This window comes from Engystomops pustulosus, chromosome 1, assembly GCF_040894005.1.
Source record: "Engystomops pustulosus chromosome 1, aEngPut4.maternal, whole genome shotgun sequence".
In the NCBI taxonomy this organism is placed as follows: domain Eukaryota; kingdom Metazoa; phylum Chordata; class Amphibia; order Anura; family Leptodactylidae; genus Engystomops; species Engystomops pustulosus.
This window is the reverse complement of record NC_092411.1, coordinates 300,240,898-300,268,600: the sequence shown is the minus strand read 5'-3', so window position 1 is coordinate 300,268,600 and position 27,703 is coordinate 300,240,898. Positions and strand designations below refer to the sequence as shown.

Here is a 27,703-nt window from a genome sequence, read left to right as displayed (position 1 = left end):
TTATCCTTTATTTCACTGTCCCCGTTAGTGCTTAGAAATTCCCTTAATTCAGAATAATTCTATGTAGTAGTAGGTGGGCCCCTAAAATCAAATTCACTGGTGGGCCCCAGGTAGCCCGGTCCAACCCTGGATACAGCAACAAAGACATTTATGCTTGTCCTCATCAGCATCGGCTGTTCCCAGGATTCCCTGCCGGATCTGTGAGCTCATTTACCTTACTGAAAGCTTCTTGTGAGTACTTGTTCCTTGCCTGCCTTGCCTGCATTCCTGTTGTTACCTTGGACTTGACCTCTGACCTCTGCATCTCTGACGCCTACCCTGAGTTTGTGCCTGTGCCTGACGTTGAGCCTGGATTACAATTCTGTACTGCGACCTTGGCGGCCACCGCGGGCTAGTATCACCTGTGGAACGCCGTGGTGGCACCCTGCCATAGCAAGACCGTCCCACTTTGCAGCGGGCTTTAATGAAGACCATGTGCCACGTAGATTCCGGTTCCGCTCGCGGTGGTGCATGGCGTACACTGACCCTGAATCCTGGCAGGAAGATCCGACCATTGACCCCGCTGAGGTGCCGCTTCCGATACTGGTTGATATTTCCAGGGTTGTTGCCCAGCAGTCCCAGCAGATTGCTTCTCATGAAGAACTACTTGGTCAAGTCACCATCACACTGCAACAGTTTATTTCCTCTGTGCACCAGCTTCTGGTTCTAGCGACCACTCCCGCGGCAGTTCCTGCAACCCCTCCTGTTACTCCGACTTGTCTACCATTGGCAGAACCTATGCTCAGACTTTCTATGCCTGAAAAGTATGATGGCGATCCCAAGTTGTGCAGGGGCTTTATTACCCAGTACGCTTTATTACCCAGCTCGCTGTACATAGAACTGATGCCTTCCCAGTTTGTCACCGAATGCTCCAAGGTGACACTCACAGTCAGTCTACTTTCTGAGCAGGCCCTGGCCTGGGCTATCCCTCTATGGGACAGAGGCGATCTAGTCATAGCCACCCATAATGCATTCCTGGCTTAATTCCGCTCCATGCTTGAGGAACCCGCATGAGCCTCCTCAGCTGAAACGGCGCTGCTAGATCTGCGCCAAGGAGACTCGACACCCGGCGAGTATGCCGTCAAGTTCTGTACTCTGGCTTCTGAACTTTCCTGGAATGACGCTGCCCTGGCTGCTACTTTCATAAAGGGTCTTCCCAGCCTCCCAGGTAAAGGACGCATTGGCCGCTCGTGACCTGCCATCTACTCTGAGTGGTCTCATCACCCTGGCCACCCGAATAGATGTGTGGTTCATGGAGCATGCTGGGGAATTGCATCACAAGCAACCACAGACTCTGCTTCCACAGCTACCTTGTTGGGCTCCGGTCTCCCAAAGGCCGCTTCAGCCTCCGGGCGCACAGTCTGAAGTGGAGCCTATGCAAGTTGACAGAGCTGCAGCAAGACCATCCCGCTTTGTGGAGGGCTCTGGTGAAGACCAAGTGCCACTTAGATTCCGGGCCCAGGTGTCAGCTAGTACCATCTCCCGCAGTGGTCCAATGAACCCAAACCCTGACATGAAATATGTACAAAAGCGCAATATTCTCCAACAGGACAAACTTTAACAACTATAAAGGGCCACACTTTTTGGCTGATGTAGTAAATGAAAATAATCCTTTCTGGTCTTTGTTAGTATTGCTGTTGAATCCTCAGAATCAGTAGGAATATCCCTGCACTGATGCAATTCTTCAGAGTTCCCTTACAGGGGCAATTATTTCAGATTTTCACCTGTTCCTACTAAGAGCAGCTTCTTCTATACATCACAGTGCTCTGTCAGGGCAATTAATGCTGTTTAATAAGTATGTAATGCTGTTTTCTGTATGTAATGGCATCTGGACATGTGACCATGTGACCCTGCTCTTATAGTGAAGTGTCACATGTCCAGCCTAGCCAATCACAGGCAATACGACAGAGGACATGGCTATGGTTGGATGTCTGCTTTGCATACTTTTCTGCACACTAACCCAGATTTCGAATCATGATGTGTGTTCGGGCTCTGGTCCGTGGGTCCTTTAAAGTTTGGAAAGACCAGGTCTGGGGTCAAATGCTATCAATGCCTGTACTATTCCCGAATGCAATAAACTCTTCCAGACACTTTCTAGAGACTTATTACACCACAGTTCACCAATAATTAAACAAATAATTCATTATTTCTTCCGACTTTCGTTGGGTAAAAAAGTTTTTGATATTTAGTTTATATCAGACAAAAATCTGTCCAGAATGATTGTTGCTTTGTGTCCTGTAGATCAGCTATGGAGCCATCGACCCCTCGTTATCTGATAGACTCCTCTATCCACACGTCTTCCGAACAGTCCAAAGCAGCCACACCCACAATATGGTGATCATTGAGCTGTTGAAGTATTTTGGCTGGACCTGGGTCGGGATTTTAGTATCAGATGATGATAACGGAGAGAGAGAACTGCAGATACTGACAAAGTACATGAGAGAGAACGGGATCTGTGTCGCCTTCACCATAACAATGACAGATGAAAATTCTGAATATGATTCTAAATATACAGATGAGATTTCACATGTTATAAGAAATCCACAAGTCAGTGTCATTATAATGTGCGGGACCATGTCTATTATTGAAATAAGTTTACTATACAACCAAAAACTTGTATTAGTGAACAAAACCCTCGTCCTTCCCCCATCCTGGGTCTCCAGTCCTGTCCTTATGGAGTATCACTACGAGAACCTGAATGTGAGTCTAGCGGTGGACTTCTCATCACAGCCTTTTGTAGGAGAGGAAGATTTTGTGACCAATTACAGGAAATTACCCCAAATATTTCAGGGTGAAACCTACTGGGAAATATTAGATTTTATAGCAGAAAACAAAAAATATAATAACTTTATTTCAATTTACACAAACACAAGTGGAGAAATGATGTTGTATATCTATAGTTCCCCAAATCTGAGAACCCTCCTCTCCTCCGGGGTGACCCCGCGATTGTATGAGGCAGTAGAAATCCTGGCAAAGTCTCTACATGAAATGTTCTTACATATAAAAGACAAATATAAAGAAAACCCAATAACTGGACTTGTACAATACACAGGGAAGTTACAGCGCTACATACAGAGGATGAAGAATTCCCGGGACCCAATGTCTCCTTCATATTACTTTACTGACCAGGGGGAAGCTCGACATCCATATAAGATCATGAACTGGATGTTTACAGAAGAGGCCACAGGGGACGGGGAAGTAGGAAATTTTACCCCATGGGCTGCCAGTGGTCAGAAGCTTTACATAAATCCCCAGTCTATAACCTGGAGACACACACAGGAGGTAAGTAGCCTTACATTATATGTATATGGATGTGTAACGCTTTGGTTTGCTGTTGATCCTCTTATACTGCAGGTTACATATAGAAGTGACAGTTTTATATAGGGAAGAGAGTAGGCACCATATTAGGGATGACCACAGGGACCTCCTGCTCATCAAAATTTGAGTTAGTGCTAAAGACCTCTAACTGCAGATCCTATGAGCCGGACGAGGTCCAGGTATTGTGTCTGTAATAGAGAAACACATATTTCCTTATCGTCCGTTGGGCAGCACATATGGGATTCTTCCCCTAGGTACAACCAGAAGAGAACAGGTAACAAGCAGTAGTAGACAATAAACCAATGAATGCCTTGGCTGACTCCACCTATAGGACGGAGCACACACAGCCCTTGTATTTAGTTTTTTCTCTTTAGGTTCATTATAGAAGAGTCAGGTCACCTCTGTGTGTCCTGCATTATAAGGACTGACATACGTCCTGTGACTGTCTCCAGGCTCCCTGCTCCGCAGGTCACTTGCCTGAAGGGCCACCGTACACCTCATGAAGCCTGGAGGCTCGGTGCGGCCTGGTTGCTTCTTAGCACCTCTTGCCTCTGTAGCTGCTCTCATGCACCTCATGGCATTATGGTTACTAGAGCCTCGGGCACGCTTATGTGATGCAAGTGGGACTGAGTCCCCTGGAGGATCACCTCCTCATATCCGGGGTAAGTGTCACTCAGTATAATGACTATGGAGCAGTCTTGCTGTGTACCTCGCCAGCTTGGGCGCCCTGTCTTGGGTATGTGTACCCCATGTCTGCTGACGACACAGGTGTTGTCAGTATAATTGCTGGTTTGGAGCTGTTTGGTGCAGGTGTGAGGTTGAGCACCTACCTGGGCTGTATTCCATTGCACATGCTGGTGCTTGTCCAGGAAGAGCCTGGACATCTCTGGCACATGAGATCCTCCTGCATCTCTCCTGCAGCGCTGCTCCTGATATTAACCATTCATGTATCTGGATGTAGAGAGCACATCCTATCAGTGAGTATATTCCAGGCTGTATACAAGGCAGCGCGGGTCCATAATACACCTGTGATATGTTATACCCTGTTATCGCCTGCTGTATAGAAATCACTGCATGTTACTGGGTATGATTCGCTATTATCAGCCACTGGGCAGATATCGCTTTTGCAGGTGGCAAAGCATTGTACATTAACTGTATACAAAGAACGTGGAAATTTGAGTATATCATGCAATTAATCGTATAGCCAACACACCCTATACAACATTAAATCAAGACCAAAAAAACAAGTTGGTGTGTAAAGGCTAAATGGTATACACGTTTATTTATTTAGAAAATATGGGACACACATGTGAAAAATGCCATGCATCACATTGCATAAAAACATTTAAAAAGTGTATAAAATACACATAACAAGTGGAACGGTGCCAATCCAACCGATCCACACACGGCCACCAGTCACCATTGGGTAAGAACGGTAGCCCCCATGTAAAGTTAAGAAAAATATATAGCCAACAATAAATACAAAATGGCACAACGGTCTATCAAGTATTTGAAGAAATAGGCAAACTCCTAAATAGAGACATGAAACCCAGGAAATGGACAAAAAAGGGGGAGTAAGCCACTAAATGGTAAATGGACCAGCCAAAAGATAATTGAATGACTAAAAAGATACAAAGTAAACCATGGGGGGACAAAGGTGAAAAAAGGCGAAGGACGAGTGGCCGGAGGCACCCCACGCGTTACGTCGCGAGCCTGCGACTTCCTCAGGGGTCTAAATAAATAAAATTTGTATACCATTTAGCCTTTACACACCAACTTGTTTTTTTGGTTTTGATTTAAAGCATTGTACGTTACTAACATTTGGCTACTCCTGCAGCTCCTGAGCGATGTGATGATTGTGAGCACCAGGCTGTGCGCCATCTGCAGGTCTGCATTCACCAACTGCAGCCGCCATCATTGTGCAACCTCACAACATTAACCAAATTGTTACATCTTTATACAGAAAACCGACAGCTGGCGATTCTACTCTGCATGCTTCAAGCTGTCACAAAAAACCCACCACTAAAAAGGTACCAATCGGTGAATTCAATCATGCTGAACGGTCCTGTAGCTCCCCCCCTATACACTCCATTCGGAGTATAAACATGTCCACACCAGACTACAAATCAGAGGTTGCTGTAAACTCATCATAAAAAGGGCCAAATCTATTGTCTTGTGTAAGTCTCGCGAAGATGAAGATTTCTTATTTGGCAATACCAAAGCCTCTACTATAATTTCAGAATCTACTATTGAGAACCATAACAAAGCAGTTGTATTCAGCACCACATATAGGGGCACATTTACTAAGGGTCCGTTGGACGCATTTCCATCAGGTTTCGCAAATTTTCCCGATTTGCACAGGGGATTTTGGTGCACGCGATCGTATTGTGGCGCATCGGCGCCGGCTTTAATGCCACACAAATCGGAGGGGGATGGACGTCGGACAACCCGACTGATTCGGACAAAACGCTGAATTTAAAAAATAAATTGTGTCGCAAGATCAGCACTTACATGCTCCAGGAAGAAGAAGGTGAACTCCAGGGACCTGAGCAGGGAAGCGACACATGCAGGATATCGGGTGCAGGATCTTAGTGACTCCCCGCACAGCACATTATACACAGACAATGCACTTACATGCTCCAGGAAGAAGAAGGTGAACTCCAGGGACCTGAGCGGGGAAGCAACACATGCAGGATATCGGGTGCAGGATCTTAGTGACTCCCGCACAGCGCATTATACACGGACAATGCACTTACATGCTCCAGGAAGAAGAAGGTGAACTCCGGGGACCTGAGCGTGGAAGCGACACATGCAGGATATCGGACGCAGGATCTTAGTGACTCCCCGCACAGGACATTATACAAGGACAATGCACTTACATGCACCAGGAAGAAGAAGGTGAACTCCAGGGACCTGAGCGGGGAAGTGACACATGCAGGATATCGGGCGCAGGATCTTAGTGACTCCCCGCACAGCGCATTATACACGGACAATGCACTTACATGCACCAGGAAAAAGAAGGTGAACTCCGGGGACCTGAGCGGGGAAGCGACACATGCAGGATATCGGGCACAGGATCTTAGTGACTCCCTGCACAGCGCATTATACACGGACAATGCACTTACATGCACCAGGAAGAAGAAGGTGAACTCCGGGAACCTGAGCGGGGAAGTGACACATGCAGGATATCGGGCGCAGGATCTTAGTGACTCCCCGCACAGAGCATTATACACGGACAATCCACTTCCATGCACCAGGAAGAAGAAGGTGAACTCCAGGGACCTGAGCGGGGAAGTGACACATGCAGGATTTCGGACGCACGATCTTAGTGACTCCCCGCACAGCACATTATACATGGACAATGCACTTACATTCACCAGGAATAAGGTGAACTCCAGGGACCTGAGCGGGGAAGCGACACATGCAGGATATCGGGCGCAGGATCTTAGTGACTCCCCGCACAGCGCATTATACACGGACAGAGCACTTACATGCACCAGGAAGAAGAAGGTGAACTCCAGGGACCTGAGCGGGGAAGCGACACATGCAGGATATCGGGGACAGGATCTTAGTGACTCGCCGCACAGCGCATTATACACGGACAATGCACTTACATGCACCAGGAAGAAGAAGGTGAACTCCGGGGACCAGAGCGGTGAAGAGACACATGCAGGATATCGGGCGCAGGATCTTAGTGACTCGCCGCACAGCACATTATACACAGACAATGCACTTACATTCACCAGGAATAAGGTGAACTCCGGGGTCCTGAGCGGGGAAGCGACACATGCAGGCGCACACGATCGGATTTGGGTGCAATCGCGCTGACTTTCATGCAACGCAAATCGGGGGGCGTGACCGTCAGACAACCCGCCAGGTTCGGACTATGCGCGGGATTTAACTTTAAAATTGTGTCAGAAGTCACGCACTTAAAAGCACCGGGAAGAAGAAGCACCTCAGGGATTGCGCAGGGACCAGGTAAGTAAATGTGTCCCAGTATTTTTCATTACCTGCAACTCATGCAAAATACAAAATATTGGTTGCACTATACGTAACTAAAAAAAAAAGAATGGTGGAACACGAATGGTGCCAACATTTCTCCTGATTCCTTCTGTGGAAATAAAATATCCAGCGTATCTAAACATTTTCGCGATGTTCACTCCTCTTCTTTCAGCTCTACGACCGTACAAGGCATAGAAAGAGGTAACTGCCCTACTAGAGGTGGAGACTGGAGAAGACTTCTCCTATCACGTGAGGGTTGCTGGATTCTGACCTTAAAAACCAGTTCCCCTCACGGTCTAAATTTCAAACCAGATTTATTATATCTATAGTATTTTTTATCATCTCTGTGGCATGTATCTACATGATTATCTTGCATTGGCTTGTTTTGTATTGGTTTTCCTGCTTTTCCTTTCCTTGTTGCGTCACATCCTTTTCTGATATAAACATGTGTCATTTCATTTGTATGTAGTTACGATTAAGGACGCAGCTCTGTCCGAAATGCGTCATCTTTCTGTACCCTGTGCACATTACCCTGTTTTTATCTAATCATGGAATGATTAATGTTTTTACTGGACTCGCTGGAATCCCCTCAGTGTGGACCCTCACAATGAACTCACCTGAAGCAACTCAATGGGGCAGATTTATCAAGCAGTCTGAAAGTCATAATATTTCCAGTTGCCCGTGGCAACCAATCACAGCTCCCCTTTAAAATATTCATGAGCACTGGTGAAATGAAAGCTGAGCTGTGATTGGTTGCCATGGGCAACTGGAAATATTATGACTTTCAGACTGCTTGATAAATCTGCCCCAATGTTTTCTTCCATGCAATGTCCTTCATACCTCCAGTCCACATGATCATCTGTATTTGGTGAGCTGTATTTTTCTTCTTTTAACCTCACAACAGGCCTCAGCTGCTAAACAACTTCTGAGACAAGGTAAGCCGAACGCTCAGGTGTCCTATCTACCTGCCAAACACTCAGGTGTCCTACCTACCTGCCAAAAGCTCAGGTGTCCTATCTACCTGCCAAACACTCAGGTGTCCTATCTACCTGCCAAAAGCTCAGGTGTCCTATCTACCTGCCAAACACTCAGGTGTCCTATCTACCTGCCAAAAGCTCAGGTGTCGTATCTACCTGCCGAACGCTCAGGTGTCATATCTACCTGCCGAACGCTCAGGTGTCGTATCTACCTGCCAAAAGCTCAGGTGTCGTATCTACCTGACGAACGCTCAGGTGTCATATCTACCTGCCGAACGCTCAGGTGTCCTATCTACTTGCTGAAAGCTCAGGTGTCATATCTACCTGCTGAAAGCTCAGGTGTCCTATCTACCTGCCGAAAGCTCAGGTGTCGTATCTACCTGCCGAAAGCTCAGGTGTCCCATCTACCTGCTGAAAGCTCAGGTGTCCTATCTACCTGCCGAAAGCTCAGGTGTCGTATCTACCTGCCGAAAGCTCAGGTGTCCCATCTACCTGCTGAAAGCTCAGGTGTCCTATCTACCTGCCGAAAGCTCAGTTGTCCTATCTACCTGCCAAACACTCAGGTGTCCTATCTACCTGCCGAAAGCTCAGGTGTCGTATCTACCTGCCGAAAGCTCAGGTGTCGTATCTACCTGCCGAAAGCTCAGGTGTCGTATCTACCTGCCGAAAGCTCAGGTGTCGTATCTACCTGCCGAAAGCTCAGGTGTCGTATCTACCTGCCGAACGCTCAGGTGTCGTATCTACCTGCCGAAAGCTCAGGTGTCGTATCTACCTGCCGAAAGCTCAGGTGTCGTATCTACCTGACGAACGCTCAGGTGTCGTATCTACCTGCCGAAAGCTCAGGTGTCGTATCTACCTGCCGAAAGCTCAGGTGTCGTATCTACCTGCCGAAAGCTCAGGTGTCGTATCTACCTGCCGAAAGCTCAGGTGTCGTATCTACCTGCCGAAAGCTCAGGTGTCGTATCTACCTGCCGAATGCTCAGGTGTCGTATCTACCTGTCAAAGGCTCAGATATGTAGTATCTACCGGATAGATGCACATATCTATATTATTGATGAGAAGCTACATGATAAGTCAGTAACCTGCATGAAACCTGCCTATAAAGTACAGAGTCTGTGAATTTTATCTATGCTTGTGTATGATATGTGTATAATCTGCTCTCAGGTGGGCTGAGCATATGCCTAGTCTTCTCTATTAGGTATGTAATAGATATAGAGGATTATATTCACTGTACTAAGCCTTCGCTAACGGGTATATAATTATGAGGTACCTGAGATCTGTATATTGTACAGTGGTAGATTAGGCTTCCCCAGGCCTGCACCCTTGGCTAGAATGGTTTAAGGACACATAGCAGACTGATACTGGGTCTCTAGGTTCTGTCATGTGCAACACCCCTGCCAATGCATAGGGAGGTGAGAAGTTGCGAAAAGTGCCCTCTCTAGTTTAGCAGCTGTTAGGGAGACTGATGACCTCTCTTGCAAGGTTCTGGAAGCTGGTTGGAGGAGTGCTACCACCTGACCAGGGGAGTATAAATACCTCTGCTGGGTGGAATCACATGGTCTTGAATACAGTCAGTAGAGCTGGTGTCCAGACCCACTACCAGTAAGAAGAGGTACCTCAGGAAGCTGCCTGATACCTGAGGGCGAGTCAGGAGACTCAAGCCCAGAACTGCAGCTTCCATTATTGGACACAGTTCCCCCTAAATCAATCCAGCCTGCATCTTCTACCAGGCACAGAGTAACCTGCGGATAAGCTACCTTCTACCGGCTTGTGGAATCTACTGCTGTTACGTTTGGCCGTTGTCTGCTGTTCAATAAAGAACTGTAAGTTGATTTGCACAACGTTGCCTCCGTCTGATCCCTGGATACGGCTGTCTACCACCATGGTCTCTCCCATCCATTAAGCAGGGACCTATCTTACAGACACTCAGGGGTTGCCCCAGGGAGAACCAGTATATCAGCCTCTCCCTCCATATTTCTTGCACACACCACCTGCTGGAGACCTGCCAGGCTGTAGGACAGCCCTCCAGTCCCCCATACCAAGCACCGTGACACTAGCGTGCCCTAGGTCGCAATCACCAGCCACTCCGGTATTCTGGGCTCCGGCAGCCTCCAGGCCCCAAGGAAAGGCTAGGCCCCGGTGGGGGATGTTGCACATGTTCTCCATAATTGGCATTAGAGAGAAGGAAACTCTTATATCCAGGCAGCAGAGGTCCTCATACCATAAGCTTAGCTGCATCCATCAAACCCAGCAGTGTTCACATATATCTGGCTTGTTGTACACCTCCTACTAATGTGTCCTTTGTGTTTCCACTAGACGTCCTCTCCTGAGCGGCTGTCACAGACCCCTATGAGAGGTGGAAGGAGGAGAAGGATAACAAGGCAGAGGTTATGTCCTCACCCATTGCCTATAGAGTATGAGTCTAATATCTGTTTCTCCTGTGTTTTCCAGAGCATACTTAGCCAGAGATACACAGAAGTCACAGGCTGAAGCCATCATATTCTGGATCAGGATGAGGCTAGCTCATCTCAGAAAGAATATATCTCACTAGGAAAGGAATCTGATGACCAATAGGAGATATTCCCACTGAGAGAGGAGAATATACTGAAATCACCAGGGGGACAAAGATGATTCTATTTCTCAGTCACTGATGTTGAAGTCCTCCCTAGTCTATTGGTCTTGTCTATAACCCTCCAGCTTGGACAGATCAAACCTACTAAGAAGCATTGCCCTTATATCAGGTCCAGGCACCCCAGAGCCATAAGCTAAGGGGGACGTAAATTTGGCACGGGGGGACCTATAAAGCTGGCATGTTTATGTAGTAGTATTCCTTTATTATGGGTGGGTTCTGCTTTGAAAAGTCAGAGTATGTAGTGTCTATGGTGGTACTGTGAGAGGGCAGAGTATGTAGTGTATAGGGTGTACTGTGAGAGGGCAGAGTATGTAGTGTGTAGGGTGGTACTGTGGGAGGGCAGAGTCTGTAGTGTCTAGGGTGGTACTGTGAGAGGGCAGAGTATGTAGTGTATAGGGTGGTAATGTGAGAGGGCAGAGTATGTAGGGTCTAGGGTGGTAATGTGAGAGGGCAGAGTATGTAGTGTATAGGGTGTACTGTGAGAGGGCAGAGTATGTAGTGTATAGGGTGTACTGTGGGAGGGCAGAGTATGTAGTTTCTAGGGTGGTACTGTGAGAGGGCAGAGTATGTAGTGTCTAGGGTGGTACTGTGAGAGGGCAGAGTATGTAGTGTATAGGGTGTACTGTGAGAGGGCAGAGTATGTAGTGTATAGGGTGTACTGTGGGAGGGCAGAGTATGTAGTTTCTAGGGTGGTACTGTGAGAGGGCAGAGTATGTAGTGTATAGGGTGTACTGTGAGAGGGCAGAGTATGTAGTGTATAGGGTGGTAATGTGAGAGGGCAGAGTATGTAGTGTATACGGTGGTACTATGAGAGTGCAGAGTATGTAGTGTAGGGTGTACTGTGAGAGGGCAGAGTATGTAGTGTATAGGGTGGTACTATGAGAGTGCAGAGTATGTAGTGTAGGGTGTACTGTGAGAGGGCAGAGTATGTAGTGTATAGGGTGGTAATGTGAGAGGGCAGAGTATGTAGTGTATAGGGTGGTACTATGAGAGTGCAGAGTATGTAGTGTAGGGTGTACTGTGAGAGGGCAGAGTATGTAGTGTAGGGTGTACTGTAAGAGGGCAGAGTATGTAGGGCAGGTTGTACTGTGAGAGGGCAGAGTATGTAGTGTCTATGGTGTTACTGTGAGAGTGCAGAGTATGTAGTGTCTATGGTGTTACTGTGAGAGGGCAGAGTATGTAGTGTTTATGGTGGTAATGTGAGAGGGCAGAGTATGTAGTGTCTAGGGTATACTGTGAGAGGGCAGAGTATGTAGTGTGAAGGGTGTACTGTGAGAGGACAGAGTATGTAGTGTCTATGTTGGTAATGTGAGAGGGCAGAGTATGTAGTGTCTAGGGTGTACTGTGAGAGGGCAGAGTATGTAGTGTCTAGGGTGTACTGTGAGAGGGCAGAGTATGTAGTGTCTAGGGTGTACTGTGAGAGGGCAGAGTATGTAGTGTGTAGGGTGTACTGTGGGAGGGCAAAATATGTAGTGTATAGGGTGTACTGTGAGAGGGCAGAGTATGTAGGGTCTAGGGTGATACTGTGAGAGGGCAGAGTATGTAGTGTCTATGGTGGTAATGTGAGAGGGCAGAGTATGTAGGGTCTAGGGTGGTACTGTGAGAGGGCAGAGTATGTAGGGTCTAGGGTGGTAATGTGAGAGGGCAGAGTATGTAGTGTCTATGGTGGTAATGTGAGAGGGCAGAGTATGTAGTGTCTAGGGTGTACTGTGAGAGGGCAGAGTATGTAGTGTCTAGGGTGGTACTGTGAGAGGGCAGAGTATGTAGGGTCTGGGGTGATACTGTGAGAGGGCAGAGTATGTAGTGTCTATGGTGGTAATGTGAGAGGGCAGAGTATGTAGGGTCTAGGGTGGTACTGTGAGAGGGCAGAGTATGTAGGGTCTAGGGTGGTAATGTGAGAGGGCAGAGTATGTAGTGTCTATGGTGGTAATGTGAGAGGGCAGAGTATGTAGTGTCTAGGGTGTACTGTGAGAGGGCAGAGTATGTAGTGTCTAGGGTGGTAATGTGAGAGGGCAGAGTATGTAGTGTATAGGGTGGTACTATGAGAGTGCAGAGTATGTAGTGTAGGGTGTACTGTGAGAGGGCAGAGTATGTAGTGTATAGGGTGGTACTATGAGAGTGCAGAGTATGTAGTGTAGGGTGTACTGTGAGAGGGCAGAGTATGTAGTGTATAGGGTGGTACTATGAGAGTGCAGAGTATGTAGTGTAGGGTGGTAATGTGAGAGGGCAGAGTATGTAGTGTAGGGTGTTCTGTAAGAGGGCAGAGTATGTAGAGCAGGTTGTACTGTGAGAGGGCAGAGTATGTAGTGTCTATGGTGGTACTGTGAGAGGGCAGAGTATGTAGTGTCTATGGTGGTACTGTGAGAGGGCAGAGTATGTAGTGTGTAGGGTATACTGTTAGAGGGCAGAGTATGTAGTGTATAGGGTGTACTGTGAGAGGGCAGAGTATGTAGGGCAGGTTGTACTGTGAGAGGGCAGAGTATGTAGTGTTTATGGTGGTACTGTGAGAGGGCAGAGTATGTAGTGTCTAGGGTGTACTGTGAGAGGGCAGAGTATGTAGTGTATAGGGTGGTAATGTGAGAGGGCAGAGTATGTAGTGTATAGGGTGGTACTGTGACAGGGCAGAGTATGTAGTGTGTAGGGTGTATTGTGAGAGGGCAGAGTATGTAGTGTATAGGGTGGTACTGTGACAGGGCAGAGTATGTAGTGTATAGGGTGGTAATGTGAGAGGGCAGAGTATATAGTGTATAGGGTGTACTGTGAAAGGGCAGAGTATGTAGTGTGTAGGGTGTACTGTGAGAGGGCAGAGTATGTAGTGTATAGGGTGGTACTGTGAGAGGGCAGAGTATGTAGTGTATAGGGAGGTAATGTGAGAGGGCAGAGTATGTAGTGTATAGGGAGGTAATGTGAGAAGGCAGAGTATGAAGTGTATAGGGAGGTAATGTGAGAGGGCAGAGTATGAAGTGTATAGGGTGTACTGTGAGAGGGCATAGTATGTAGTGTATAGGGTGGTAATGTGAGAGGGCAGAGTATGTAGTGTGTAGGGTGGTAATGTGAGAGGGCAGAGTATGTAGTGTATAGGGTGGTACTGTGACAGGGCAGAGTATGTAGTGTATAGGGTGGTACTGTGAGAGGGCAGAGTATGTAGGGTCTGGGGTGATACTGTGAGAGGGCAGAGTATGTAGGGTCTGGGGTGATACTGTGAGAGGGCAGAGTATGTAGTGTATAGGGTGGTAATGTGAGAGGGCAGAGTATGTAGTGTATAGGGTGGTAATGTGAGAGGGCAGAGTATGTAGTGTATAGGGTGGTAATGTGAGAGGGCAGAGTATGTAGTGTGTAGGGTGGTACTGTGAGAGGGCAGAGTATGTAGTGTGTAGGGTGTACTGTGAGAGGGCAGAGTATGTAGTGTATAGAGTGGTACTGTGAGAGGGCAGAGTATGTAGTGTATAGGGTGGTAATGTGAGAGGGCAGAGTATGTAGTGTATAGGGTGGTATTGTGAGAGGGCAGAGTATGTAGTGTATAGGGTGGTAATGTGAGAGCTCAGAGTATGTAGTGTGTAGGGTGGTAATGTGAGAGGGCAGAGTATGTAGTGTGTAGGGTGTACTGTGAGAGGGCAGAGTATGTAGTGTGTAGGGTGGTACTGTGAGAGGGCAGAGTATGTAGTGTATAGGGTGGTAATGTGAGAGGGCAGAGTATGTAGTGTATAGGGTGGTAATGTGAGAGGGCAGAGTATGTAGTGTATAGGGTGGTAATGTGAGAGGGCAGAGTATGTAGTGTGTAGGGTGGTACTGTGAGAGGGCAGAGTATGTAGTGTGTAGGGTGGTACTGTGAGAGGGCAGAGTATGTAGTGTGTAGGGTGTACTGTGAGAGGGCAGAGTATGTAGTGTATAGGGTGGTACTGTGAGAGGGCAGAGTATGTAGTGTATAGGGTGGTAATGTGAGAGGGCAGAGTATGTAGTGTGTAGGGTGGTATTGTGAGAGGGCAGAGTATGCAGTGTATAGGGTGTACTGTGGGAGGGGAGAGTATGTAGTGTATAGGGTGTACTGTGGGAGGGCAGAGTATGTAGTGTATAGGGTGGTACTGTGGGAGGGCAAACTATGTAGTGTATAGGGTGTACTTTGGGAGGGCAGAGTATGTAGTGTATAGGGTGTGCTGTGAGAGGGCAGAGTATGTAGTGTATAGGGTGTACTGTGGGAGGGCAGAGTATGTAGTGTATAGGGTGTACTGTGGGAGGGCAGAGTATGTAGTGTGTAGGGTGTACTGTGAGAGGGCAGAGTATGTAGTGTATAGGGTGTACTGTGGGAGGGCAGAGTATGTAGTGTGTAGGGTGTACTGTGAGAGGGCAGAGTATGTAGTGTATAGGGTGTACTGTGAGAGGGCAGAGTATGTAGTGTATAGGGAGGTAATGTGGGAGGGCAGAGTATGTAGTGTATAGGGTGGTAATGTGAGAGGGCAGAGTATGTAGTGTATAGGGTGTACTGTGGGAGGGCAGAGTATGTAGTGTGTAGGGTGTACTGTGAGAGGGCAGAGTATGTAGTGTATAGGGTGTACTGTGGGAGGGCAGAGTATGTAGTGTATAGGGTGTACTGTGAGAGGGCAGAGTATGTAGTGTATAGGGTGTACTGTGGGAGGGCAGAGTATGTAGTGTGTAGGGTGTACTGTGAGAGGGCAGAGTATGTAGTGTATCGGGTGTACTGTGAGAGGGCAGAGTTTGTAGGGCAGGATGTACTGTGAGAGGGCAGAGTATGTAGTGTATAGGGTGTACTGTGGGAGGGCAGAGTATGTAGTGTATAGGGTGGTACTGTGAGAGGGCAGAGTATGTAAAGCAGGTTGTACTGTGAGAGGACAGAGCATGTAGTATCTATGGTGGTACTGAGAGAGTGCAGAGTATATAGGGTTTAGGGTGGTACTGTGAGAGGGCAGAGTATGTAGGGTCTAGGGTGGTACTGTGAGAGGGCAGTGTATGTAGGGTCTAGGGTGGTAATGTGAGATGGCAGAGTATGTAGGGCAGGTTGTACTGTGAGAGGACAGAGTATTTAGGGTATAGGGTGGTACTGTGAGAGGGCAGTGTATGTAGGGTCTAGGGTGGTACTGTGAGAGGGCAGAGTATGTAGGGTCTAGGGTGGTACTGTGAGAGAGCAGAGTACGTAGGGCAGGTTGTACTGTGAAAGGGCAAAGTATGTATTGTCTAGGGTGGTAATGTGAGAGTGCAGAGTATGTAGGGTTTAGGGTGGTACTGTGAGAGGGCAGATTATGTAGTGTCTATGGTGGTACTGTGAGAGTGCAAAGTATGTAGGGTTTAGGGTGGTACTGTGAGAGGGCAGATTATGTAGTGTCTATGGTGGTACTGTGAGAGGGCAGAGTATGTAGTGTATAGGGTGGTACTGTGAGAGGGCAGAGTATGTAGTGTATAGGGTGGGACTGTGAGAGGGCAGAGTATGTAGAGTAGAGTGTACTGTGAAAGGGCAGAGTATTTAGGGTCTAGGGTGGTACTGTGAGAGGGCAGAGTATGTAGTATCTAGGGTGGTAATGTGAGAGGGCAGAGTATGTAGGGCAGGTTGTACTTTGAGAGGGCAGAGTATGTAGTGTATAGGGTGGTACTGTGAGAGGGCAGAGTATGTAGGGCAGGTTGTACTGTGAGAGGGCAGAGTATGTAGTGTCTATGGTGATACTGTGAGACGGCAGAGTATGTAGTGTCTATGGTGGTACTGTGAGAGGGCAGAGTATGTAGGGTTTAGGGTGGTACTATGAGAGGGCAGAGTATGTAGTGTCTAGGGTGGTACTTTGAGAGGGCAGAGTATGTAGAGTATAGGGTGGAAATGTGAGAGGGCAGAGTATGTAGTGTCTATGGTGGTACTGTGGGAGGGCAGAGTATGTAGTGTCTATGGTGGTACTGTGAGAGTGCAAAGTATGTAGGGTCTAGGGTGGTAATGTGAGATGACAAAGTATGTAGGGCAGGTTGTACTGTGAGAGGGCAGAGTATGTAGGGTTTAGGGTGGTACTGTGAGAGGGCAGAGTATGTAGGGTCTAGGGTGGTAATGTGAGATGGCAGAGTGTATAGGGCAGGTTGTACTGTGAGAGGGCAGAGTATGTAGGGTCTAGGGTGGTACTGTGAGAGGGCAGAGTATGTAGGGTTTAGGGTGGTACTGTAAGAGGGCAGAGTATGTAGTGTCTATGGTGGTACTGTGAGTGGGCAGATTATGTAGTGTCTATGGTGGTACTGTGAGAGGGCAGAGTATGTAGTGTATAGGCTGGTACTGTGAGAGGGCAGAGTATGTATGGTAGGGTGTACTGTGAGAGGGCAGAGTATTTAGGGTCTAGGGTGGTACTGTGAGAGGGCAGAGTATGTAGGGTCTAGGGTGGTACTGTGAGAGGGCAGAGTATGTAGGGTCTAGGGTGGTACTGTGAGAGGGCAGAGTATGTAGGGCAGGTTGTACTGTGAGAGGGCAGAGTATGTAGTGTATAGGGTGGTAATGTGAGAGTGCAGAGTATGTAGTGTCTATGGTGGTACTGTGAGAGGGCAGAGTATGTAGTGTCTATGGTGGTACTGTGAGAGTGCAGAGTATGTAGGGTTTAGGGTGGTACTGTAAGAGGGCAGAGTATGTAGGGTCTATGGTGGTACTGTGAGAGGGCAGATTATGTAGTATCTATGGTGGTACTGTGAGAGGGCAGAGTATGTAGTGTATAGGGTGGTACTGTGAGAGGGCAGAGTATGTAGTGTATAGGGTGGTACTGTGAGAGGGCAGAGTATGTAGGGTAGAGTGTACTGTGAGAGGGCAGAGTATTTAGGGTCTAGGGTGGTACTGTGAGAGGGCAGAGTATGTAGTGTCTAGGGTGGTAATTTGAGAGGGCAAAGTATGTAGGGCAGGTTGTACTTTGAGAGGGCAGAGTATGTAGTGTATAGGGTGGTAATGTGAGAGGGCAGAGTATGTAGTGTCTATGGTGATACTGTGAGACGGCAGAGTATGTAGTGTCTATGGTGGTACTGTGAGAGGGCAGAGTATGTAGGGTTTAGGGTGGTACTATGAGAGTGCAGAGTATGTAGGGTCTAGGGTGGTACTGTGAGAGGGCAGAGTATGTAGAGTATAGGGTGGTAATGTGAGAGGGCAGAGTATGTAGTGTCTATGGTGGTACTGTGAGAGGGCAGAGTATATAGTGTATAGGGTGGTACTGTGAGAGGGCAGAGTATGTAGGGTAGAGTGTACTGTGAGAGGGCAGAGTATTTAGGGTCTAGGGTGGTATTGTGAGAGGGCAGAGTATGTACTGTCTAGGGTGGTAATGTGAGAGGGCAGAGTATGTAGGGCAGGTTGTACTGTGAAAGGGCAGAGTATGTAGGGCAGGTTGTACTGTGAGAGGGCAGAGTATGTAGGGCAGGTTGTACTGTGAGAGGGCAGAGTATGTAGTGTCTATGGTGGTACTGTGAGAGGGCAGAGTATGTAGCGTCCATGGTGGTACTGTGAGAGGGCAGAGTATGTAGTGTCTATGGTGATACTGTGAGACGGCAGAGTATGTAGTGTCTATGGTGGTACTGTGAGAGGGCAGAGTATGTAGGGTTTAGGGTGGTACTATGAGAGGGCAGAGTATGTAGGGTCTAGGGTGGTACTGTGAGAGGGCAGAGTATGTAGTGTCTATGGTGGTACTGTGAGAGGGCAGAGTATATAGTGTATAGGGTGGTACTGTGAGAGGGCAGAGTATGTAGGGTAGAGTGTACTGTGAGAGGGCAGAGTATGTAGGGCAGGTTGTACTGTGAGAGGGCAGAGTATGTAGTGTCTATGGTGGTACTGTAAGAGGGCAGAGTATGTAGCGTCCATGGTGGTACTGTGAGAGGGCAGAGTATGTAGTGTCTATGGTGATACTGTGAGAGGGCAGAGTATTTAGCGTCTAGGGTGGTACTGTGAGAGGGCAGAGTATTTACTGTCTAGGGTGGTAATGTGAGGGGGCAGAGTATGTAGGGCAGGTTGTACTGTGAGAGGGCAGAGTATGTAGGGCAGGTTGTACTGTGAGAGGGCAGAGTATGTAGTGTCTATGGTGGTACTGTAAGAGGGCAGAGTATGTAGTGTCTATGGTGGTACTGTGAGAGGGCAGAGTATGTAGGGTTTAGGGTGGTACTATGAGAGGGCAGAGTATGTAGGGTCTAGGGTGGTACAGTGAGAGGGCAGAGTATGTAGTGTCTATGGTGGTACTGTGAGAGGGCAGAGTATATAGTGTATAGGGTGGTACTGTGAGAGGGCAGAGTATGTAGGGTAGAGTGTACTGTGAGAGGGCAGAGTATTTAGCGTCTAGGGTGGTACTGTGAGAGGGCAGAGTATTTACTGTCTAGGGTGGTAATGTGAGGGGGCAGAGTATGTAGGGCAGGTTGTACTGTGAGAGGGCAGATTATGTAGGGCAGGTTGTACTGTGAGAGGGCAGAGTATGTAGTGTCTATGGTGGTACTGTGAGAGGGCAGAGCATGTAGCGTCCATGGTGGTACTGTGAGAGGGCAGAGTATGTAGTGTCTATGGTGGTACTTTGAGAGGGCAGAGTATGTAGCGTCCATGGTGGTACTGTGAGAGGGCAGATTATGTAGTGTCTATGGTGGTACTGTGAGAGGGCAGAATATGTAGGGTTTAGGGTGGTACTGTGAGAGGGCAGAGTATGTAGGGTCTAGGGTGGTACTGTGAGAGGGCAGAGTATGTAGTGTCTATGGTGGTACTGTGAGAGGGCAGAGTATGTAGGGTCTAGGGTGGTACTATGAGAGGGCAGAGTATGTAGTGTCTAGGGTGGTACCGTGAGAGGGCAGAGTATGTTGTGTATAGGGTGGTACTGTGAGAGGGCAGAGTATGTAGGGTCTAGAGTGGTAATGTGAGAGGGCAGATTATGTAGCATCTAGCATGGTAATGTGAGAGGGCAGAGTATGTAGGGTCTAGGGTGGTACTGTGAGAGGGCAGAGTTTGTAGGGTCTAGGGTGGTAATGTGAGAGGGCAGAGTTCGTAGTGTCTAGGGTGGTACTGTGAGAGGGCAGAGTATGTAGGGTCTAGGGTGGTACTGTGTGAGAGTAGAGTATGTAGGATAGGGTGGTACTGTGAGAGGGCAGAGTATGTAGGGTCTAGGGTGGTACTGTGAGAGGGCAGAGTATGTAGGGTCTAGGATGGTACTGTGAGAGGGCAGAGTATGTAGGGTCTAGGGTGGTAATGTGTGAGGGTAGAGTATGTAGGGTAGGGTGGTACTGTGAGAGGGCAGAGTATGTAGGGAAGAGTAATCTTTGAGAGGGCAGAGTATGTAGGGTCTAGGGTGGTAATGTGTGAGGGTAGAGTATGTAGGGTAGGGTGGTACTGTGAGAGGGCAGAGTATGTAGGGTAGAGTATACTGTGAGAGGGCAGAGTATGTAGGGTCTAGGGTTGTACTGTGAGAGGGCAGAGTATGTAGGGTCTAGCATGGTAATTTGAGAGGGCAGAGTATGTAGGGTCTAGGGTGGTACTGTGAGAGGGCAGAGTTTGTAGGGTCTAGGGTGGTAATGTGAGAGGGCAGAGTATGTAGTGTCTAGCGTGGTACTGTGAGAGGGCAGAGTATGTAGTGTCTAGGGTGGTAATGTGAGTGGGCAGAGTATGTAGTGTCTAGGGTGGTACTGTGAGAGGGCAGAGTATGTAGGTTCTAGGGTGGTACTGTGTGAGAGTAGAGTATGTAGTATCTAGGGTGGTAATGTGAGAGGGCAGAGTATGTAGTGTCTAGGGTGGTACTGTGAGAGGGCAGAGTATGTAGGGTCTAGGATGGTACTGTGAGAGGGCAGAGTATGTAGGGTCTAGGGTGGTAATGTGTGAGGGTAGAGTATGTAGGGTAGGGTGGTACTGTGAGAGGGCAGAGTATGTAGGGTAGAGTATACTGTGAGAGGGCAGAGTATGTAGGGTCTAGGGTGGTAATGTGTGAGGGTAGAGTATGTAGGGTAGGGTGGTACTGTGAGAGGGCAGAGTATGTAGGGTAGAGTATACTGTGAGAGGGCAGAGTATGTAGGGTCTAGGGTGGTAATGTGAGAGGACTACACTACAACACCTGTTCACATCCCCCTACCATTGTCTGCAGCTGTGTTTATGGCCCTTTCACTCCATTATCACCTCAATGGAAGTCTCTGGAAGATTCCTCCCAAATGGCTGGAAGGTTTATTCCAGAAATATGTACAAGAATATTCCACCAGAATTTTCCAATATAACTCTCTCTCCTTCCTACATAAGGCCACATACTTAAATTTTAATACAGACCAACCACTCCAACACAGTCTACCACCAAGTGAGACAACCCTCTTTTTTGCTGATTTGATGTCTTTTTGTGGCCCAGAATTTTGTTCCACACGCTCAGGGGTGCTGAGATATAAGCACATTTCTGCAGCCTCCAATAAGTCCAGTTTCCGTGCTTCCCCTTGGTTGCATCTTCAGCTTTTCCACTGGTATTTCAGCAGCTTAGTGATAGCGTCTAGATAGGTCATTTTATTTGGAAGCCTCACCCTCCGGAGGTGCACACCGTCCTCTTCATGGGTGTTCCACTATTCTTCAAGTGATTTAGAATACATTAAAACGTTAAGTATCATTCACACTTCAGTCGGCTTTGTGACAATCTGTATTTCAGTATCTTTTGTGTTAATTAAACCCACTCCTACTCCTGCTTCGCCCACCATTGTACCTACAATGTCCTCTTTTGATCTTTGATGTTGAGATTGAAGCACAATGGGGCTCATTTACTGAGGGCTCTGCGGCCACACCTTCGTCGGGTTTCCCGACTTTTTTCAGTTTTGCGCCAAATTCCGCTGGGATTTTGGCACACACGATCGGATTTCAGTGCATCAACGTCAGGTTGCATGCAACGGAAATTGGGGGCGTGGCCATCGGAAAACCCGACAGATTCGGAAAAATCACGGTATTTTTTAAAAAAGTGTCAATTGACAAACACTTACATGCACCAAGAAGAAGATGGTGAACTCCAGCGGACCTCGGCTGACCTCGGCGCAGCAGGGAGAACGTACAGCTTGATCGCTATAGGACTGGGTAAGTAAATGAGCCCCAATATATTAAAACTAGAGATGAGCGACACACTCGTCCGAGCTTGATGCTCATTCCAGCATTAGCATACTCGTAACTGCTCGTTGCTCGGACCAATACTTCGCCAGCTCGAGAAAATGGCATCTCCCGCCGTTTTGATTTTTGGCGGCCAGAAACAGAGCCAATCACAAGCCAGGAGACTCTGCACACAACCCAGCATGACGTGGTACCCTTACACGTCGATAGCAGTGGTTGGCTGGCCAGATCAGGTGACCCTGGGATAGACTAGCCGCTGCCCGCGCTGCTCGGATCATTCTGTGTCTGGATGCCGCTAGGGAGAGAGCTGCTGCTGGTCAGGGAAAGCGTTAGGGTGTTCTATTAGAATAGTGTTAGGCAGGAGTGATTCTACAAGAACCCAACAGCCCTTCTTAGGGCTACAATAACGTTTTATTTTTTTTTTTTGGTTTGCTTGTGGCTGGGCTTGCTGGCACTAGTAGTGCAGCTAGTACCATATTGTGAGGAATTTGCAGGGGGACTTGCTACCGTTGTGTTTAGCTCTTAGTGACGCACATATCCACCTCAAACACCGAAGTGGGACAATTTATTAGGGGTTTGATTGAATTAGGCACAGTCTGACGTTTTTTGTTTTTTTTTCAACTTAAAGTGACTTAAAATCCTGTTGTGTGCTGTCAGTGTAGGTTAGAAACTAGCCATACAAGAACCCAACCGGCTTTGTTAGGGCTACAATAGCGTTATATATTTTATTTTTTGTTTATTTGCTTGTGGCTGGGCTTGCTGGTACTAGTAGTGCAGCTAGTACTATATTGTGACGAATTTGCAGGGAGACTTGCGAACGTTCTATTTAGCTCTTAGTGACACACATATCCATCTCAAACACCTAAGTGAAACAATTTATTAGGGGTTTGATTGAATTAGGCAGAGTCTGCTTTTTCTTTTCTTTTTTTTTTTTTTTTTCAAAACTAAAAGTCATCAGACACAGCACAAAATCCTGTTGTGTGCTGTCAGTGTAGGTTAGAAACTAGCCATAGCAATAGGATAGCATTGTTTTGTTAAAAAAACAAAAACACAAAAAACACAAAAAAAACACAAAAAAATGTACAGTTTACACTTTAATTTTGAAAATGTTAAACCCGAGGGCTAGGGGTAGAGGACGTGGGCATGGGCGTCCAAATACTGCAGGGGTCAGAGGCCGTGGACCTGGGCGGGGTGAGACACCACCTGCTGATGAGGGAGCAGGGAGACGCCACAGAGCTACACTCCCTAGCTTCATGTCTCAAGTTACTGGGACTTGTGGTAGAGCACTGTTGAGGCCTGAATAGTGTGAACAGGTGATGTCGTAGATTGCGGACAATGCTTCTAGCCATTTGTCCACCACTCATTCTTCAACGCAGTCCACCCATGTCACCGAAATCAGCACTCCTCCAGCTCCTCCACCTCAGCCTCCTTCCCCCCAGTCTACCCCCTCCCAGGAAAATTTGGCATTTGAACCGGCATACTCTGAGGAACTGTTTTCTGGACCCTTCTCAGAGTCACAAACCACTTGTCCGGTTACTGCTGAGCTCTTTTCCGATGCCCAGGTTTTCCACCGGTCGCAATCTGTGGGTGATGATGACATTGTTGATGTAGTGGAAGAAGTGTGTAAAGAGGTGTCCGACGATGAGGAGACACGGTTGTCAGACAGTGGTGAAGTTGTTGTCAGGGCAGGAAGTCCGAGGGGGGAGCAGACTTAGGGATCGGAGGATGATGAGGTGAACCCAAGCTGGGTTGATAGGCCGGGTGAACACAGTCCTTCTGAGACGGAGGCGAGTCCTATAGCAGAACAGGTTGGAAGAGGCAGTGGTGGGGCCAGACGGAGAGGCCGGGTCAGAGCTTTTGCATCACCACCAAATGATTTACGTAGTGAAGCTCCCGTGGCGAGGGCTAGATTTTCGGAAGTCTGGAGGTTCTTTAAGGAAACACCGGATGACCGACGGACTGTGGTGTGCAACCTGTGCCACACCAGGATAAACAGGGGATCCACCACTACCAGCTTTACCACCACCAGTATGCGCAGGCATATGAATGCTAAACACCCCACTCATTGGAACCAAGGCTGTTCACCTCCGGCCGGGCACACCACTGCTCCTTCCCCTGTGTCTCCTGCTGCCTCTGATAGTCAGCCCCCTGCCCAGGAACCCGGCCCAAACACCCCCCATGCGAAAACCACACCTTCGCCTCCACGATCCTCCACAGCATCCACCGATGTCTCCATGTGCAGCGTTCAGCTGTCTAAACACCAGAAGCTGGAGCGCAAGAGGAAATACAGTGCAACCCACCCACAAGCCCAAGCCCTCAACGTCCACATCTCCAAACTACTTAGCCTGGAGGTGCTGCCCTATAGGCTGGTAGAGAGGCCTTTCGAGAGGCCTTTCGCAACCTCATGGCGGCGGCCGCCCCTTGGTATTCGGTCCCTAGCCACCACTACTTTTCCCGATGTGGAGTCCCAGCCCTGCACCAGCACGTGTCAGACAACAACAACCGTGCCCTGATCAATGCTTCTGACAAGGTCCACCTGACCACGGACACGTGGACGAGTGCTGCCGGGCAGGGCCACTATATATCGCTGACGGCACATTGGGTTAACTTGGTGGAGGCTGGGACCGAGTCTGACCCTGGGGCTGCTCATAAACTGCTGAGGATTGCGGGGCCTACCTCGTTCCAGGTCTCTCAGGCTTACTATGACTCCTCCTCCTCTTCCCACCCCTCCTCCACCTCCTCCTCCGAATTACCATCCGTGGGCATGGGGCCATCAGTCGGTAGCTCTAGGCACAGCAGCAGTGCCGTCGCTAAGCGACAGCAGGCGGTGCTCAAACTGCTGAGCCTAGGCGATAAAAGGCACACTGCCCAAGAGCTATTACAGGGCATCACGGCGCAGACTGATCTGTGGCTGGCACCGCTGAACCTGAAGCAAGGCATGGTTGTGTGTGACAACGGCCGTAACCTGGTGGCGGCTCTGCAACTCGGCAGACTGACACATGTGCCATACCTGGCCCTTGTGTTAAATCTCATAGTTCAGCGGTTCCTCAAGACATACCCCAATCTGTCTGATTTGCTCACGAAGGTGCGCTGCATCTGTTCGCATTTCAGGAAGTCCAGCACAGATGCTGCCACTCTTAGGGCAGCGCAGCGCCGCCTCCAACTGCCTACTCACTGACTGTTGTGCGATGTGCATGAGGTGGAATTCAACATTAACCATGTTATCCAGAGTTTACCAGCAGCGGAGTGCGATAGTAGACTGCCAGATTTCAACTTCCACCAGAACTGGCAGTCAGGTCAGTCAGCTTCCTCAAGTCTACAATGAGGAGTGGACGTGGATGTCTGATATCTGTCAGGTGCTGAGTAACTTTGAGGAGTCAACACAGATGGTCAGTGGTGATGCCACCATCATCAACCTCACCATCCCGCTGCTTGGCCTTTTGAAAAACTCTCTGGTCAGCATGAAGTCGGAATCTTTGCGCTCGTCACAAGAGACAGATGAAGAAGATTCCCTTGTTGATAGCCAGAGCACACTCCGGTCTGTTTCTCAGCGAGTATCGGAGGAGGTGGAGGAGGACGAGGAGGAAGAGGAGGAGAATGTCGGCGAGGCAGAAGAGGGGACCATTGCTCAGTCCTTAACTGTTCAGCGTGTATGGGAAGAAGAAGAGGAGTTGGAGGAGGAGGAAATGGACAGTCAGGCCAGTGAGGGGAGTGAATTCTTGCGCGTTGGGACGCTGGTGCATATGGCAGATTTCATGCTAGGCTGCCTATCCCATGACCCTCGCGTTCAAAGAATTTATTCCAGCACCAATTTCCCTGGAGAGGAAAGGACTGTGAGACTGCATGAATACCAGCAGGCCCTGGTGCACAAGCTGAAACAGTATTTCCCTTCTGACAGCGCTAGCGGCAGAGGGCGTACATCTGCGGTACAAGTAGCGATGGAGAGTAGGCGAGCAGGCAGCTTTTCCAGCACTGGCAGGGGTACGCTTTACAAGGCCTTTGCCAGTTTTATGTCACCCCAGCAAGACACTGTCACCTGTCCCCATTCTCGGCAGAGTAGGGCTGATCTTTACAGAAAGATGGTGAGGGAGTACGTAGCTGACCATACCATCGTCCTAAATGATCACACAGCTCCCTACAACTACTTTGTATTCAAAGCTGGACCTGTGGCACGAACTGGCGCTGTACGCCTTGGAGGTTCTTGCCTGCCCTGCCGCTAGCGTGTTGTCCGAGCAGGTTTTCAGTGCAGCTGGTGGCATCATCACCGATAAGCGTACACGCCTGTCGACTGACAGCGCTGACAGGCTGTTGCTTATCAAGATGAATAAAGCCTGGATTTCTCAGGATTTCCATTCTCCACCAGGTGAAAGCAGCTCAACCTGAATAATGTATGCACTCCTCCTCCTACTCATTTTCCTCCTTCTCCTCCTCTTTGTACACTAAAGCAGAGGAAAATGACTATTTTTTGCCAGGGCCAACTGGCTCTAGGTATAGTACTCTATGTATTTAATTTTTCTGGAGGGCCACCTACCTGGTCCTCTGTTTTAAACAATTTTTGGGAGTGCCACATACAGGTACTCTATGTGTTTAATTTTTCTGGAGGGCCACCCACCCGGTCCTCTGGTTTGAAAACTTTTTTGGACTGCCACATACAGGCACTCAATCTATTTAATTTTTCTGGAAGACCACCTACCTGCACCTATGGTTTGAAAACTTTTTTGGACTGCCACATACAGGCACTATCCAAATTAAATTATCTCCATAGCAGCCTCCACACGTCGTTTTTATAGCTACCTCCACACTTTGTCTCCATTGCTACCTCCACACATCATCTCCATAGCTGCCTCCCAAATTCGTCCATATAGCTGCCTCCATAAATCGTCCCCTTAGCAAACGAACTGTGTCAGGCAGAATTTTGGTTTGTTTTCATGGCTTCCACATCAAACTTGTTAACTTTGTCACCAACCTGCTGTGTTATCCACAAAATATACTGGCAAACTTTTATCATTTACTGATATTATTTCAGCGCTTCTTGTGCATCTGTTTACATTCCCCTCACCCGCCATAACCAAGCCAATTACTTATAAGAACAGTAATACACTTGATCTTATACAAAAGGTTCTTAGAAGTGCTGTTTGTAGCCCCGGCCTGCTTTGAAAAGTAAACGCTTCTGGCCCACAGGGCCATTTTGGGTGGGGAGGAGCCGAGAGACGGGGGCTTGCACAGGCGAAGGCAGCCTCAGAGGCATCCATGCATGCTGCCCCTGCTGTTTCCTGTCCATTTCGCCTCCACGATCTTCCACAGCGTCCACCAATGTCTCCATGCGCAACTTTCAACTATCTTTACCGCAGGCGCTGGAGCACAAGAGGATATACAGCACATCATCAAAAGAGCTGTGTCAGGCAGATTTTCAGGTGTTTCACCAGATACATAATGGAACTCGGCCCATCTGTCACCATGCTGGAGACCTGAAGTTTCAATCATAGAAGCAATATGGATGCCCCAGTAGTCACTCTTAATCATGGAAGTCGTCTCTATGGCTGCCTCCACATCTCGTACCTAAATCAGGTAATGTTGTCCCATCCCGCCATCTTACCTGAACTGAGCCAATCTAGAATATCATTGTCAGGATTCAGGATCAGTAGATCCTCTGGACCACCGCGGGAGATGGTACTAGCCGACACCTGGGAC

At 48.3% G+C, this 27,703-nt stretch overlaps 1 protein-coding gene across 1 annotated transcript in view; it reads left to right on the top strand.

Moving 5' to 3' along the window:
* Positions 1–510: 510 nt before the first annotated feature.
* The window catches only part of LOC140132964 (vomeronasal type-2 receptor 26-like), an 87,453-nt gene continuing 60,260 nt past the window's right edge, over positions 511–27,703 (top strand). Inside the window, exons 1-2 of the mRNA XM_072152494.1 lie at positions 511–915; positions 2,281–3,321. Coding sequence (XP_072008595.1) covers positions 511–915; positions 2,281–3,321 — 1,446 coding nt within the window. The remainder of the gene's footprint in view (positions 916–2,280; positions 3,322–27,703) is intronic.